We start from the raw sequence: 17,467 nt of genomic DNA, 5'->3' as shown, positions 1-17,467 counted from the left end.
TTCCTAAGCCCAAAAGTAGAAGACTTATCGACTCCAAGTGGGTTCATAGGAAATTAAGAGGAATCTGACATGGAGGCTCATGAAGCTACACTAAAGATTCAGGGAGTGGAGAAGTTCAGACATGGTTTGGACTTGCTCAATTTTATCACAGGTTAGAGATTGGGTGGAGCACCTCCTCACTTGAGGTGCATTGCGGCAAGTGGCCAGTCTCTTGCCAAGGTGAAGGTTGTTGGAGAAATTCATGGTGCTCTTCAAGAAGTTCAAAGATATCATGATTTGCAACAGTCTTATGGGTTAGCATAAGCTTGCCAATGTGGAGATTGTTGTGTTTTTGGCTCACCTTTGGAGTTGTCTCGGGTCTATGGGAGCCTCCATAGAGGTTTGGTTGAAGATTGGAGGGGCTTTGGGCTTTAGAAGACCTTGAAAAGCATCAAGAAGATGGGTATGATCGATCTTGGAAGGGAAAAAATTTTGGCAATGAAGTTGGGTGAAATCAATTGCCCCCCCTTGAGCACTGGGGATCGATCCCAAAGCGGGCTGAATGCGTTTTTAGGCCAAATTAAAACATTTTTCCCTAATTCTAAACGGAATAGGACTCCTACGTACTTCTACCAAGGTTGGGATTTTATATCCAAGTTGTCTTTTGGGCAAGTTATTCTTATTAAGCAAGTTTAAGGTTTTAGTTTCCTACTTTGTTTAGGATTGTATTTTATACTTTTTTTGGCCAAGGATTGTATTTTGTACTTAAGTCTTAGAAATTGAAAGACATTCTATAAGTTTTCTCAAAGAGAGTTTTTCAAGAAGTCTTCATAAGTTATGAAGGGTGATATCAAGGGTGAGATCAAGAGAGAGAGCAAGATTGACTTCAAGAGGGATAGCCAAAGGGTGTGAGAGATTGAAGATTAGGAGATCTATAGGGAGAGAGTGTTTTTATGTGTTGTAATATATTTTCTCAAGTTAACGAAATCTTTCTGGGTGCTTGCATGTGATGGATGTAGGTAAGTTGTCGAACCACGTTAAATATTGGGGTGCTTGTTTGCGCTATATAATCTTTCTTTTTAAGTTTTATCAAAGTCCATTAATAATAAGATCTTGAAAGGGGATTGAATCATAACTAGTGGTTTTACTCACGTACAACAGAAAGTTTCCCTGTGAAACCGTGCAACATGGATATTATATATGATGTATCACGTACCAATATATAATTTCAAGTTGAAGGCAATGCTATATGTTGTTGTTTGGATTTTTTTGTGATACTGTCTTGTACTAATTAGTAGTACAAGTTAATTTTTACTACCATGAATTGGAAACTTAGTAATTGAACTACGAACCATGCATGTCTTTGCATGCAATTCTAATTTACTAGGACAACATGTTCGCACAATGTGAGACTTGGTTTGATTTTGCTTCTACAGCTCGCGGATTCTCAAAATCCTCTTCCTTTTTAGCTATTTCTTCAATAATTTCTTCCAATGCTAACTTAGTCTGATTAGGCAGCTCATGGGTTTTCAGAAGTGTGGTCAATTTATTAATAATTAGCTTTCCTTCCATAGCTAAAATCCTGCATAAATTAGAGAACAATGCATATCAGAAACAATATCCTTATAAATTGCTCATAGAGTAATATAGAAAATAAAGTAAACATGTGTCCATTGTCAAATTATAAATGAGTTGTAAATAAAAAAAAACTCCTTTGATTTCAGCATTTACTTACGAAATTAAACTAAATTTTGACAAACTCGACATACAGTGAAATTATTTTGAAGTTTCTAAAGTTGAGAAATGCTAATTAACCATAGTGGCATGCAAGACAGTCACGTACCCAAGCAATTGTGGCAGGATAGTCTCCCAAGCAACTGTGGCATAACAGTCACCGAAGCGACTATGGCATGACAATCGCTAGTTAAGGAACCTAGAACGTGGTCGAGCTTTTCAAAAGAGTGGTTCTATATTAACCCCCCTTCTTCTATTGATCAGTTGGCCCCCCTAATTCATGTTTAAGTAAGATTGGCGTTTCGTTATGGTTTGATGAAGGTCCAAGTTGGCTAATGGATTGTTTTATTAGTTTAATAAATTTTATGGTTTGAGGAAAGCCCAAGTTGGCTAATGGATTGTTTCAAACAATTTATCAGTTTAATAAATTTTATGATCCAAAAAAAAAAAAAAATTAAAGACTTGACAAACAAAAAAAAACTAAAAACCCAAACCCAACCCAACCTTAGCCACTATTGATCACCCATGCATTCGCCCCCTGCCACCACCTTCAAACCATCGGCATAAAACATGAATTATATATGGAAAGAAAACCAATTACTCTAAAGGGGTCAATATATTGGGGGGTGGGGTCAATATAAGATTATTCTTGAGGGCTGCTATTTGCACACTATTTTTTTTCTTTTTGCACACCCCTCTTAAAAAAAAAAAAAAACCCCTTAGAAAAAAACTTAATACCCCATTTCTTTTTCTTTTTGCATACCCTCCTAAACAAAAGAAAAAAAAAGAAAACAAACACCTCATCCTGACCACGCCGAGCAGCCCACCACCGTCGAAGCCCACTACCGCCGACGACCACCCTCTCTTTCCCACTCTCTCATTCCCTCACCCAACACCCCCCCCCCCCATCAATTTAGACCCAAAAAAAAAACACAAACCCAGCAGCCCCTCGCCTTCCCTCACCAATCACCCCGACCATCTCCCTCCCCCAGCCTAATCTATCTCATTCTCTCTCCTAAACCCACTCTCTCTCTCGAACCCACCATTTCCCTCATTTTCTTTCTCTCTCCCGAGCCTCACTCTTCTTCATTGACACCGCTGGAAACTATGAACTCACCGGAGATGTGGCTGGTTCGGTAATAAAAAATTTTTCAAGTGGTACCCGCCAAACAAAACCATGGGTTTCGGCACTGGCCCGCCGAACCAGCCACCATCTGCTTTTTTTTTTTTAAGGTGGAGAAAGAGATAGAGAGGGGGAAAGGGAGAAGGTGGTCGCAGTCGGAAGAGCAAGGATAGGGTGGGCTGGGGTTGTTGTTGGAGCTGGCCAGAGACAGAAAATGAGGGAGGGGGTGGTCGGTGAGGGAGGGAAGTGATCGGGGGGTGAGGAAGAAAGAGGGGCTGGGAAGGGGTGGGTCGGGGTTGTTGTCGTCGGAGTTGGACAGAAACAGAGGGAGGTGGTCGGTGAAGGAGAAGGAGGGCTGGGAAGGGGGTGGGCCGGGGTTGTTGTCGCCGGAGCTGGACAGAAACAGAGGGAGGGAGGTGGTCGGTGAAGGAGAATGAGGGGCTGGGAAAGGGTGGGCGGGGGTTGTTGTCGCCGGACAGAGACAGAAAGGAAGGAAGGGAGGGAGGGAGGGAGGGAGGGAGGGAGTAAGGTGGTCGGTGAGGGAAGGGGAGGGCTGAGGGATAAGGATGAGCTGTGTAAGTGGTTTTTTTTGTTTTTTTGATGGGGTGTGTTAGGTAATGGGGTGTGTTGGATTAAATTTTGTGAAATGAATAAAATAGGGGCATTAGGGTAATTAGATGGGTGTGTTAAGAGAGTTTTTAAATTTTAGAAGAGAATAGAGGGTGTGTAGGAAAAAAAAAAAGAGAAAAAATGTGTGCAAATAGCAGCTCTCTTATTCTTTTACAAAAAGTTAAGGGCTTTTGTTATACACTTAAATTTCCTCTTTTACCCTCCTATCGGTTCAAAAAACCCAAATGCCCAACCAAAAGGACACCATTTGTTCTCTCTTGTATATCAGCAAAGCTGAACCACATCCACCATAAAAAAATTGCGGACTTTGCCATGCGTCTCAATTCTTGCCACATATTTTACCATAGAAAAGTCAAGCTTCATGGAAAATACGACCAATAAATCATTGCAAGAGGCGAACCATCAACGTTGTGCTACTTTTGACAACCAGTTGATGATAGCTCTTTTTTGTTTTTTTGGCCGGTTGATGATAGCTCTTTTTTTTTTTTTGGCCAGGGATGATAGCTCTTAAATTGAAGAGTTGTAATATATTTTGAGTTCTTTTATTTAATCTAGACAAAGTGGAGAAGTTCAGATTTGGACCGGATAATTTAAACTAAAAATGAAACATATTAAAATTGTAGGTTCATTGCTTATTAATTTATTGACCTTATCTCAACCACGACTCTTCCTATTTAAATAGTAAGAAAACCAAATAATACTTTAATACTGGATTTAGATTTTCTATTTATTCTTTATCATTTTGTTTTTCTTTTAATTTTTAATTTCAATAGAATATTATAGATTTTTTAAAAGTAAATTACTAAAAAATCTATTTTTAGAGTTCTTTATACAAAAAAACTCACCTAAAAAGTTGAATAATAAATAAGTCCACTTTGTACAAAATAAGTTCACATTATGTTTTTTTTCATGGATTTTTTTTTTTTTTGAAAACTAAGCAAATTGTCACAGTAACAATGATTGTTATTGCCAAATAGTAACAATGATTGTCACTGCTAAACAATAGCAATTAATAAAATATTTTTTTCAATTTAAATAGTTGCTGTCTCATAGTAATAATGATTGTTATTGCCAAACAGTAGCAATTAATAAAATATTTTTGCAATTTAAATAGTTACTGTCTCACAGTAATAATGATTGTTTCTGCTAAACAGTAACAATTAATAGAGTATTTTTTAATTTAAATGGTTAATGTCCCACAGTAACAATGATTATCACTGCCAAATAGTAGCAATTAATAGAGTGTTTTGTGCAATTTAAATTGTTACTGTGTGACAGTGACAATCATTGCCCAACTGTTTGCTGACATAATCCAACTAGCAACACATTTTCGCTTAGGCCCAACTGTTTCTCCCCCCTCCCCCCGAATCCTCTCTCTCTTCCTCACTTCTCTCTCATCTCTTTATGCCCCTCCTCTTTCTCTTAGCCTCGAAACCCCACATCTCCCCAACCCCAACCATTGCTTCCCCCTCCCCCGCATCCTCTCTCTGCCTCACTTTCTCTCTCTGCCTCTCTTCTTTCCCTCAAGCTCGAAACCCTACATCTCCCCGAAACCCGACTGCCACCCTCCCCCCTACGACCACGTACATCTCCCCCCGAAACCCAACGTCTTTGACTCGTCTATGGCTCCGGTCACCGACTTGGTACCCTTTTTTTGCAACTGGACCAGCTGGTTCTATGGGTTCTAGATCTGGCTTTTTTTTATTGAATAGAATATTATAAATTTAATAAGAACGTGGGAGTACGTAAAACAGAAAAAAAAAAAAAAAATTCAAACACTTGAGTAATTTTTCCACTTTTTGCGGTATTTGGGGGTCACGCACATTTATGAATTTACCTTTATAATATATGAGTATATGACCGTAAAAAAATAAAAAAATAGAAAAATCCAAATTCTTAATTTATTACCAAAATGTTACGTACCCGTTGAGTTTGCAAGCTATGTTTGACTCGACAAATTGCTTGGTACTCCGCAGGCCCATACTCTCACAAATCTTATACTTCTCCTGGAGATAGTACTTCTGATGCTGGTTCTCTGCCACAAAGAACTCAGTATCAAGAACCATAATTTTGGTCACAATCCTTCTGTTGAGCTTCATCTGCCGTCTGATCTTCGACTCCTGTGCATGCTTCCTCTCTCCTTCATTGCTGTAAAATATGGCAGATCTATGATACTGCGTACCAATCCCAAAGTTCTGCAGCATCATCAATATATAACGTACCCATAAGATCAACTAACTAATTAGCCCAATAATTATGATGAAGAATTTAATTTAATAAAAATTATTAATTACTAGGTAGTCTTTGTTGGTGGGATCATGGGTTTCCCAGAAGACATCACACAGAGACTTGTATGAGATTTTTGTGTTGTCGTATATGACTTTCACAGCATCAGTGTGGCCAGTTCTTCCTTCACAGACCTGTAAACAAAATATATATACAAATTTAAATTACAGAGTTTTATTTAATAATTTGATTTTCAATAGGGTTTAAAGGTATATGATTATCATCCATCATATATATTAATTTTTCAGACCTCTCTGTATGTGGGTTTTCTGAGGGTTCCTCCGCAATAACCTGTAGCGGTTTTGATAACTCCATCTACACCACCAAATGCAGCTTCAAGACCCCAGAAGCTGTCTGCAGTTTGCAATATAATTAATCCAATTATGTCTTAATAATTAAGAAAATACATTCATTTTGGGCATATATTTATATTTGAGATAGAGAGAGAGAGAGAGAGAGAGAGAGAGAGAGAGAGAGAGAGAGAGAGAGAGAGAGAGAGAGAGAGAGAGAGAGAGAGAGAGAGAGAGAGAGACCTCCAGAAAACACTGCTTCACGAAGGCATTCAGCTGCTGGAATTGTAGTTCCTGAAGCAGCTGCCTGCTGGGATGATATGGGAAAATCAGAAATCTGAGTATTCAGCTGAGGAAGTAATTTATACATTGATTAACAGCTATGAATTAAGCAAATCTGACTAGTATATATTGGCTTTAATTTGGCCTATATATACTGAAATAAATTAATTAATTAATTCCTATTTAATAGTCTCGATCTTTTTGCAATTAACAAAAAAGTATGACATCACTACTACGCGGTTTAACAAAAAAAAAAACTTAAACCATGGTTTCTTTACTGTTTTCGCTTTTGTTTAATTTGGTATTTTTAATTCATCAAATCAAGAGTATGAAGTATGAACACTCTTGGACTTTCTGACCGGCTGCAGTGACGGATCCAGGATCTCCAACCCGGGGGGTCATAGTGTAAAAGCAAAAAAAAAAATTTGTTCGACAATAACAATAAAAAATTAAATGATAAACAATATTACAAGCTACATGTAATAACCTAATTTTTAAATTTTTAAAAAATTGTGTTTATTAAAATAATTACTTGTCTTTATATTTATTTATATTTAATTACTTAAATTATTATTTATTTATATTTATATTTGTGTTTATTAGTATTAATTTTAATCACATTTTAATTATGTTATAGTAGATATATATATATAAATATTGGGGATACGTGTGTATGAGCTTTCCTAGCTTGAAAAAAGGTGGGGAGTGAGGTATGTGTATGTGTGTTCAGTGGTGTGTGTCAGTGTGTGTGTGTATGTGTGCTAGGTGGTGGTGTGTGGTAAACCCCATATTACTCAGGAGAAAACAGAGGAGAAGAAAGAGAGAAAAACCAAGAGAGGAAGAGAAGAGAAGAGAAAAGAGAGAGAAAGTCCAGCAAAACCAAGAGAGGAGAGGAGAAGAGGAGAAAATAGAGAAAAAGTCCAACAGCCACTGAGGCTTTTCATCAAGCAGGTGGTGGGCGACTGGGCAGGGAGGGGTCACCGGCCAGAGGTCAAGGGGTCGCCGTTCAGAGGTTTGGGGGGTCACCGGCGGCTAGGAAAGGAAGTTCACGGCTAGGAGATCCGGCGTTGGGGGGTCGCCCGACCCCTTACCTCCCAACGTGCGTCCGTCCCTGACCGGCTGTGTTGAATAAAATTAATTAATTTGCTGCGGACTTTTGGGGTAACAATATGAGTGAGGCACTTTGGTAGGGATCAACTTGCTTGATTCCAGTCCGTTAATTTTCTTTCCTATATTTATTGGCATGTTGCCCTTGACTGCATGTATCTTAATTTCTCCCTCATGATTGTAATCGTGTTGCTCATAGTTTGGCCCTTTCGCTTTGAGTTGTAGTGATGTCTATGTTTGGCGCATTCTGAGCTACTATCTTGGTTGGAGTCTCGGGTCCAAGAGGATATTGCAAACCGGCCCGGCCTTGATTTGCATCAATGAAAATTTGATTATCCAAAAAAAGCCTCCAATTTTTTAATTTCTTCAATCTCTCTTTATTCTTAATAGCTTAATCTATATATTAGGCTCATTTCGTTGAGATATATCTTATCTTAAACATAATAAATTGTGACTTATGAGACCCACTCCACATTATAATATGATGATCAAAACCGTTTATTTCTAAGTCTCTATATAAGGTTCATCCTTATAAAAAATTAGATAAATTGTAGGCAGCAAAACTTGCTGCTGAACCACGTTAATTTATTCTGGTTTTTCTTCTTCCATATTCTTCCTTTCTAAACTACATGGTATCAGAGCAGGCTCTTAGAACTGATTGATAAATTTGTGTCGTCTTCTTCTATTGGTTTTTCTCATGGGACGAAAGACTGTGCTATGTGATCATTGTGGGCAACTCAGACATACTAAAGGTAGTTGCTGGATTCTTTATCCTCACCTGAAGCCAAAAGGTGGAAAAGACAACAAAGGTTCACTTGAGAAGGCAGCGAATCAAGTTGCAACTGAAGCTTCAGTGAATCAAGCAATGTCTCACTCTGTTCTTATCGGACAGCTCACACAACTACTTCAACAACTCACCAAAAATGAGAACTTATCAATTGATGGCACAGCTTCTACCTATGAACCAGGTTCTCTTCATGCCTCGTTAAGTGTTTTGGCATCTATTGCTTCAAAATCAAATGTTTGGGTTATTGACACTGGAGCTACAGATCATATGACAAGTAATAAAGATGCTCTTCAAAATTTTAAACCTTCAAATCAAAAGCAGTCTGTGTCTTTGGCTAATGGAGCTACTGTACCAATTCAAGGTCATGGAGAAATTCATTTTTTTGGCTCCAATATTAGCTCTGAAGTTCTTTATCTCCTTTCATTTCCTATACAGTTATTATCTGTTGGAAAACTAACTATCGCACACAACTGTGATGCCATTTTCTCCTCTAAAAATGTAATTTTTCAAGATCGCATCACAAAGCAGAAGATTGGTGAAGGGGTCTTTATAAATGGTCTCTACTTGCTGCATCAACCCATTAGTTTTGCAAATGCTCTTCAAGTCAAGGCACCTCAAGGTAGAGATCTGTGGCATAAGAGATTGGGCCATCCCTCTAGTATTGCCTTTTCTCATCTCTTTCCTAAATTTTCTGCTGATCCTATTTCTTGTGAAGTTTGTCATCTTTCAAAGCAGACCAGGTTGCCTTTCAAGCATTCTTTATCAAGAACCAACAAGCCATTTGAGTTGATTCATTCAGATTTATGGGGACCTGCCCCGTTGGATTCTTATGATGGATTTAGATATTTTGTTATTTTTGTTGATGATTGGTCTCGAGCCACATGGTTGTACTTGATGAAATCTAAAGCTGAAGTTACTCAAATTTTCAAAGATTTTTGTAAAATGGTTGCAAATCAGTTTGATGCTAAAATTAAAATTTTACGTTCTGACAATGGGACTGAATATATGAAAGGTCAACTCTCAACTTTCTTGACTGATCAGGGAATTATTCATGAAACAAGCTGTGTTGGCACTCCACAGCAAAATGGAATCGCAGAAAGAAAAAATCGTGATCTTCTAGAAAAAACAAGATCACTTATGCTACAAAAGCATGTTCCAAAATGCTACTGGTCACATGGGATTCTTGCAGCCACATATTTAATCAATAGGCTGCCCAGTCGAGTTCTTAACTTCAAGTCACCTATGGAAACTCTTAAAGGAAGGAAGCTTGATATCTCTCATTTAAGAGTTTTTGGATGTTTATGTTATGTGCATATTCAATCTGTGCATCGTGATAAATTTGATCCAAGGGCTGCAAAATGTGTATTCCTTGGATATTCAAGTACGCAAAAGGGGTACAAATGCTACAACCCAATAACAAAGAAGGTGGTTGTTTCTCGTGATGTTATTTTTGAAGAAGAAAAAGCTTACTTTGAAAAGAAATTGCAGACTGGACCTAAGGGGGAGCACTTGTTCAATCTAGTTCCTCTTCCAATTGTTGATGGTGCGGAGGACTCTATTTCTTTACGAAATGCAACATCAAACACACAAACAGATATGTCTCTTGATGAAGTTTCTACCAACAATGAGACAAATACTGATTTTCTCCTAGTTCCACTAGCTGCCCCTATTGTTTCACCAGCTCCTTTTGCTCCACGAAGATCATCAAGGGTCCCCCTAACAATCAAAGAAGCTCAAGGACTTCATTACTTATCATACTGTGAGGTACCCAGTTCAAAAATATTTAAATTATAATAATGTATCTCATTTTCATTCTGCTTTTCTGTGCAATATTTCAAAAGGCTTAGAACCTTCAAGCTTTCAAGAAGCTAATTCTCAAACAATATGGAGAAGTGCAATGAAAGAAGAGCTTCAAGCTCTTAATAACAACAAGACATGGACCATTACCAAGCTGCCGAAAGGAAAGAAGCCAGTGGGATGTCGATGGGTATACAAGATTAAATATAAAAGTGATGGATCAATTGAGAGACACAAGGCGCGACTGGTTGCAAAAGGGTTTACACAGACCTATGGAGTAGATTACAAAGAGACCTTTGCCCCAGTCGCTAAGATGAACACTGTTCGGGTTCTTTTATCCATTGCAGTCAATAATAATTGGCCTTTATTCCAAATGGATGTAAAAAATGCTTTTTTACATGGAGATTTGGAGGAGGAAGTTTACATGACCATTCCTCCTGGACATCCACAAGAATCTCAAAAGGGTATGGTTTGCAAGTTGCATAAGGCTCTCTACGGTTTGAAACAATCTCCCAGAGCGTGGTATGCAAAACTAAGCTATGTTCTCTTGAGTTCAGGATTCCAAAGAAGCACTGCAGACTCTTCATTATTTGTTAAAAGGAGTTCTTTAGGAACAACTACTGCTGTACTGATTTATGTTGACGATATTGTTATCACAGGGAGTGACATGGAAAAGGTCAGATCACTCAAGTCTCTTCTTCATAAGAAGTTTGCCATTAAAGATTTGGGTGCTTTAAAATACTTTCTCGGAATAGAAGTTGCGTATTCAAAAAAGGGTTTGTTTCTGAATCAAAGGAAATATGTCTTGGATTTGTTACAAGAAACTGGAAAGCTTGATGCCAGACCAGTTTGTAATCCAATTGACAACAATAATAAGCTTGGCTTGGATGGAGATCTAATGACTGACATTGGGCGGTATCAAAGGCTGGTTGGTTGACTTATTTATCTTACCATCACTCGCCCTGATATCACTCACGCTGTTAGTCGTGTCAGCCAATTTATGCATGCTCCTAGAAAATGTCATATGAGAGCTATTGATCGCATTCTTTGTTACCTTAAGGGAACTCCAGGTCGAGGAATATTGACGAAGAGGAATAATAGTGCTGAGATTGTTGGCTACAGCGATGCCGATTGGGCCGGATGTAAAATAGATCGAAAGTCCACTACTGGATATTGTGTTTTTGTTGGTGGGAATCTAGTCACCTGGAAGAGTAAAAAACAGAATGTGGTTGCACGTTCTAGTGCAGAAGCAGAGTATAGAGCAATGGCTTCTACAACTTGTGAACTAATTTGGATCAAAGCTCTTCTAAAAGATTTGGGATTCAATTCCTTACAACCCATTAAGATGTTGTGTGATAATCAAGCTGCTATGCACATTGCATCTAACCCTGTGTTTCATGAAAGAACAAAGCACATAGAGGTAGATTGCCATTTTGTTCGAGAAAAAGTTCAGGCAGGCATAATTCAAACAATGTTTGTCCGAAGTGGTGAACAATTAGTTGACATATTCACCAAGGGGTTGCCGCTGAATCAATTTCAGGAGATTCTTTCCAAGCTTGGCTCCATTGACATCTTCGCTCAGCTTGAGGGGGAGTGTTGATAAATGAATTACATTTATTAGTCTTCTCTGCAGCTTTTATTTAATTGTGGTGGCTGCAATATTTAGTGTGTTGTTGGGTGATTGTCTGTCTTGGAAATCATAAAGTCTATTTGGGTTGTAGGTGCCTTTAATGAGGTAGTTGATTGTTGTAGCTCTGTATCTCTTATATCAGGAGTGTCTTTCTCCTGAGTTCTTATGAATGAAACTCTCCTCTTTGCACCATGGATGTAGGCAGCAAAACTTGCTGCTAAACCACGTTAATTTATTCTGGTTTTCTTCTTCCATATTCTTCCTTTCTAAACTACATAAATAAAAAACCATTAAGATTTCTAGTTGTGATTGAAAGAATAGGCGAACATAGTGATTCCATAAACACTTGAAATGATGTTATTTTAATCAAATGGTTAAACGTACAATTTCTAATTTGTTTAATTTTTTTGCAAGGATGGTCCTTGTATGAAGACTTGAAATTAATGACTTCGATCATTAAATTACATTAATTACAGAGTAGGTCACATAAGTTATACCTCATTATCTCTCTCTCTCTCTCTATGGCAATATATGTGGCATAGTGGGTCCTTTTCTGTAGTTGGAAAAAGATTTTAGGCCCTAATAGGATATAAGATTCAGACTCTTTTTCTATATTTCTTTCCAAATATATACATGGAGTATTTATAAACATATACAGCCAGAGTATAAGACTTTAACACAAATACAAACACTCAAGGTTTATACTAATCACTTAATCAGAAGGGACTAGTTGAATGACTTGGGCTAACACTGATCATATTCGATGACTTATCCTTAATTATATGAGGATTGAGCACATGAAAGTCAAGACTCTTGTCTATCATCCCCCCGCAAGCTCAACGGGCGAGCACAAATGAGCTTGAAATGATAGTCACCAGTTAGTGTTGTTTCTTGTGTTTTTGTTACCTCATGATCCCTCTTCTTCCTCTTCATTCTTGACCACCCTAGATGCCTATTGTACTTAGGGGTAGCTATTGCTGGTCCATTAGTAACATCCCTAAGCCTCATCCCGTTAATAGGGTTTATTAGACACTCATATGTCTCAAAATATTTAGTCTTTGTGTAACATGGGTCCGCAAAGAGTTCAACTGCATGTCTGCCTAATGAATCTGAGAACTACAGTTGCATGAATATAGGGAATACCAATTAATTGAAAGCTTCTACATGTGCAAGTGCACTCGGTCAAGTCCACAATGAACTGATATATTCCCCTTTTAAGTTTGCACTATTCCTCTATGGAATACTATATATATAGTTTTTTTTTTTTTTTTTCTACAACACATTTGTTCTTTAATTAAAGAACGGACACAGAATTTTTATGGCATTTTTTCCACTTTTTCATCACATTGCTTTTTAATACATTAGATTACATAATCGTCGATCAAGAATTGTTACTCGATTAAGTTTTTGGGCACCCAAAACTTGAGAATTAAAACCTAAAATATAACCTTAAACAATAATTTTATACCTTATAATATTGAACCTTGTCACGAATAAGGAATAAAATTTCGGGTTTCGAGGAAATTTCGATGGAAATTTTGACGGAAATTTCGAAAATTTTTAAATTTCGAAAAAAATTAAACAGAAACGATGGAAATTGTTATCAAAATACGAAAATTTTGAATGAAATTTTATCATATGTTTATTTAACAAATTATATACTACATTGATAAAAAATATTGAAAAAACCAAATTATATAGTAGGTTTCATATGATATAAAATGAATATAATGAGCGCTGGAGGCAAATACTGTTAAATAAAATTAGTATAATGAATAAATGAAATTTATATATTTTTTATACTTTATAATCTATTCACTAAAACCTAATACTAAACTTTATATACTCTATATACCCTGATACTCTTTATACTCTATAATCTATATATTAAACCCTATATACTCTATATTTTTTAGTATATGGTATAAGATATTAGGATTTAGGCTCTTTAGAGTATTTTAAATTATTTTATATATAGAAATGTATTATGGTTTCGGTTTTAAAAATAACTAAACAAAACCCCAAAAGAGCCAAACGAAACCCCAAACTTTTTTTTTTCTTTCTAATTGTCCAAAGACTCTAATTAAACTCCAATCAACCCTAAACCTTTTTTTTTTTTCTTTTCTTTCCTTCCTCTTCTTTTTTTTTTCTTTTCTTTCCTTCTTCTTTTCTTTCCTTTTCCTTTTTCTTTTCTTTCCTTCTTCTTTTCTTTCCTTCCTCTTCTTCTCGTGACTCTCTCTCCCAGCCACTGTGTCGCATATGACATGTGATATATATATTTCTCTTATCTCTCCTCCCTCTCCTGTAGTCCTGCGCCAATCTCCCTGTCCATCCCCAATCTGATCTTTTCTCTCTTTTCTCTTTTTTCTCTCTTCTCTCCCTTCTCTATCCTCCCTCCTCGGCTGGGTCTGTAACGGCCAGCAAGGAGAAGACAGATCGACAGAGATGGCTGGGCTGAGTGAAATTTCGTCCAAATTTTGCCAAATTTCGGCGAAATATGATCAAAAAATTGATGAACTAGTGTTAAAATTTTCATACCCCTAGAAAACGAAATTTAACTCCTTGGTCACCAATGTTATAAAAATTTGAAAAAGAAAAAAATAAACTCCCCATCTGCATTCTTAATTTAAGCAAAAAACAAACGTCTTACACCAAGAATATATATGTACGATCTGGCTCATTTGAGGGACTTAAGATGAAGAACACATTTAAAGGTTAATTTATTTAATTCGATCAATGAATTATATATTGGCTTCACAATCTTGTTAAATCCAACCACTAAATATATTGTCCCTCACTTATATATATATAGGGAGGATCCATTAAGGGATCATTTAAATAATTTTATTTGAGGGATCCCATGTGGGGCCCATTCCATATTTTTTAAGTCTCTATCCAAAAATCATCTGCAAAAAATTAGATGAATAAAAAACAATTAAGATATCTAATTTTGATTGATCAAGTAAATAGATCGACCAACATAATGTTTTCAACAAATACTTAAAATGATGACCATTTAATCGTTTGATTAAATAGTTTCCTTCTAATTTTTTGTAAGGATAGTAATAATGTGGAGTGTGCCCACGAATGATCCCTTAAATAAGTTTATTTAATAAATCCCTTAACGGAACCTCCCTATATATATAGAGTAGTGTTATAAAACTAACTGGTTAACAAGTTAATATGAAGCTAACCATGATTTTCGGCTCACTACATAACTAATCTCATAATCCGAACCATCCATTTTTTATGCCTTATTTCAAAGATCATCATTGCAAAAATCAACTAAATCGAAAATCATTTAGTCATCTAATTGTGATAAAATAAATAGACGATCACTGTTTTTTATAAAAGCATATAAATAGTTGTTATTATAATCAAATGGCTAAATAACTTCCGATTTTGGAGATTTTTTACAGAGATGATCTTTGTAGTAGGGCCTAAAAAATGGATGGTTTATATTTGAGATTACATTGGGTGGTGGGCCTAATATGGTGGTTAGCTTTGTATTAACTTGCTAACCAGTTAGCTTTAGAGCATTCTTGTATATATAAAAATTATTTTATTTGTGGGATCCCTCATAGGGCTCACTCCATATAATATTTCAATGATCCGAACGTCTATTATTTAGGTCTTTATTTAAAGATCATCTTTGCAAACAATTAGCCAAATCAGAAATCATTTACCTATCTAACTTTGATAAATAAAAAAAATTAGACGGATTAAATATTTTCGATAAAACCGTCTATTTGTTTTATCAAAGTTAGATAGACAAATGAGTTCTGATTTAGCTAATTTTTTTGTAAAGATGATATATGAATAGAGACTTAAAAAATAGACGGTTCGGATTGTTAAAAAACTACATGGAGTTAACTCATCCACTTTATCCCACATTTAATACTAATGGGATCTCACACTTGAAGCTTCCTATATATATATATATATATATATATATATACCAAAGGTTACATTAATATATTATGGGAAATTACTAAGGCCAGTTTGGTATTGCTGTGAGGAAAAACAACTATGAAGTAAAACAACTGTGAAGTAAAGTCAGCTGTAAAGTAAAGCAGTTAAGTGTTTGGTAAACTATGTTTTCAAAAGTGCAGTGAGTACAAAAACAGTATCAAAGTGTTTGGTAAATGTTAATGTAAAAGTTTTGTGATTGTGTATAATTACTAAAATGGACATGATGCTGAAAGTGTCTTTCACTTATTTATTTGGTAAAAATTAAATGTTTTTTTACTTGTTTTTGAAATTTTTTGCTACAAATTTTTATTAACATTAATTTTTCTAAGAACAACATTATTAAATAATTATGTCTATTATTTTTTAGGTATATTATAATTTTAATCATACAAATAAAATATTATAATTAATTATCACAATATAAAATATAACTAACAATGAACATATTTTTTAATTTAAAATAAACAAATAAAAATTGTAGAAATCAATGAAGGTATTATGGGTAAAATAAACTATTCATTATTGCTGTGATTCACTGCAGCTTTCAAAAACACATAGAAACCTGTTTTCTATTTTTGTTGTGGGGAGTTGAGAATTGTGGGAAAAAACAGTTTTTAATTTTTTTACCAAATACCAAAATTGTTGTAGGTGATTGAGAATTGTCATCCACAGTAACTTTTGGATCATCCACCACAATCCTAAACGGAGCCTAAAAAAAAGATATATATACCACAAGTACTAGTTGGACTACTAATAATAGAAAACATTAATAAATATTGTAAAGAAATAAATAATTTACTAAAAGTAAATTGGCAAGAAATTTATTGAATGTTCAAAACATGAACATAATTGAAATCACCAAAGTTACTTCCTTTGGCCCTCATCACTATGGGGTTTAATTGGCATTCCCTAAACAAAAAAGGAAAGGAAAATGTTAGTGTCACTACGGGGGAAGTAAAATACTTGTACACATGTCAGCACTGTCATGTATATTGTATACTAGTATAATCGAATTCACACACTGTCATCATTATACTTAATGATTAAAACACAAAAAGTCTATGTCACTAAGACAATCAAGAGTCTCAATGAGAAGTGAGAATTAACTTCTTTGTCTCCAAAAGTTATTGTACCTAACCCGTAACATACAGCATATGACATAATAACATATTATTATCAATTCATTAAAATTATAACACGTGGACGATTTTCAAGATTTTTTTTTAGATTTTAAAATTTTTCTTAGATTTTAGAATTTTAGAAATTAATTAATACATGTATTATAATTTAAATAGATTAATAACACCACTTCATCATGCCACGTGATGTTACGTTGATACACAATAATTTCTCCTTTTCCTCAACCTTACATTCTCTCAATTCAGAAGTTAGAGAGGCGTATTAAACTACTCAACAATATTCTATGCTTGACCTCTCAGCTGCACAGTGGCACGTCTGCATTATAGCAAAAAAGGAAGCCATGCCTTTGAGTCTTTGATATTTCACACACGGTCAAGCGATTTTCAAGACGGATAGAACCATATAGTGACATCAATATTGCTCTTCTATTTAATTTCTTTTCAATTGCCGTATAAAATGATCACGTCGGCTGCCCAAAATCTTATTTTAGAGATTAAAATATCATAATACAGTTAGGGGTTAAAAAAAGATGATCAGTGTAACATTAAAATTACATCTCGGTTAGTGCTTCAACATTAAAATTACATAACAGATCCAACATGCTTTTACCTCCGAGATCCAACTATAACAATTAACAAAGCAAGTGATCATGTGATGTACTTAGCAGTTTGCCCCTCGATCTTAACCTAACACATATCCCTCGTACACTA

General features: G+C 35.6%; 1 protein-coding gene across 1 annotated transcript; it reads right to left on the bottom strand.

Annotated features, from left to right (window-relative positions):
* Positions 1 to 1,362: 1,362 nt before the first annotated feature.
* On the bottom strand, positions 1,363 to 6,412 carry LOC147286547 (uncharacterized). The gene is made up of 5 exons (XM_086240786.1): positions 6,286 to 6,412; positions 6,003 to 6,106; positions 5,761 to 5,886; positions 5,390 to 5,661; positions 1,363 to 1,561 (listed from the first exon to the last, which is right to left on the bottom strand). The coding sequence occupies exons 1-5, from the start codon at positions 6,410 to 6,412 to the stop codon at positions 1,363 to 1,365; spliced, it is 828 nt and encodes a 275-aa protein (XP_086096912.1).
* Between the last annotated feature and the right edge of the window lie 11,055 nt (positions 6,413 to 17,467).

The sequence above is a fragment of the Dryas octopetala genome, chromosome 4, assembly GCF_963921425.1.
Source record: "Dryas octopetala chromosome 4, drDryOcto1.1, whole genome shotgun sequence".
NCBI lineage: Eukaryota > Viridiplantae > Streptophyta > Magnoliopsida > Rosales > Rosaceae > Dryas > Dryas octopetala.
The sequence above is the reverse complement of the archived record's forward strand: the minus strand, read 5'-3'. Positions and strand labels throughout refer to the sequence as shown.

Excerpts from the sequence above, each read along its gene's own strand:
- LOC147286547 (XM_086240786.1), bottom strand. The coding sequence starts at position 6,412 with ATGTATAAATTACTTCCTCAGCTGAATACTCAGATTTCTGATTTTCCC. Across the intron at positions 6,107-6,285 it reads TGAAGCAGTGTTTTCTGGAG|ACAGCTTCTGGGGTCTTGAA; the intron begins GTCTCTCTCTCT and ends TGCAAACTGCAG. Across the intron at positions 5,887-6,002 it reads GAAAACCCACATACAGAGAG|GTCTGTGAAGGAAGAACTGG; the intron begins GTCTGAAAAATT and ends TTTTGTTTACAG.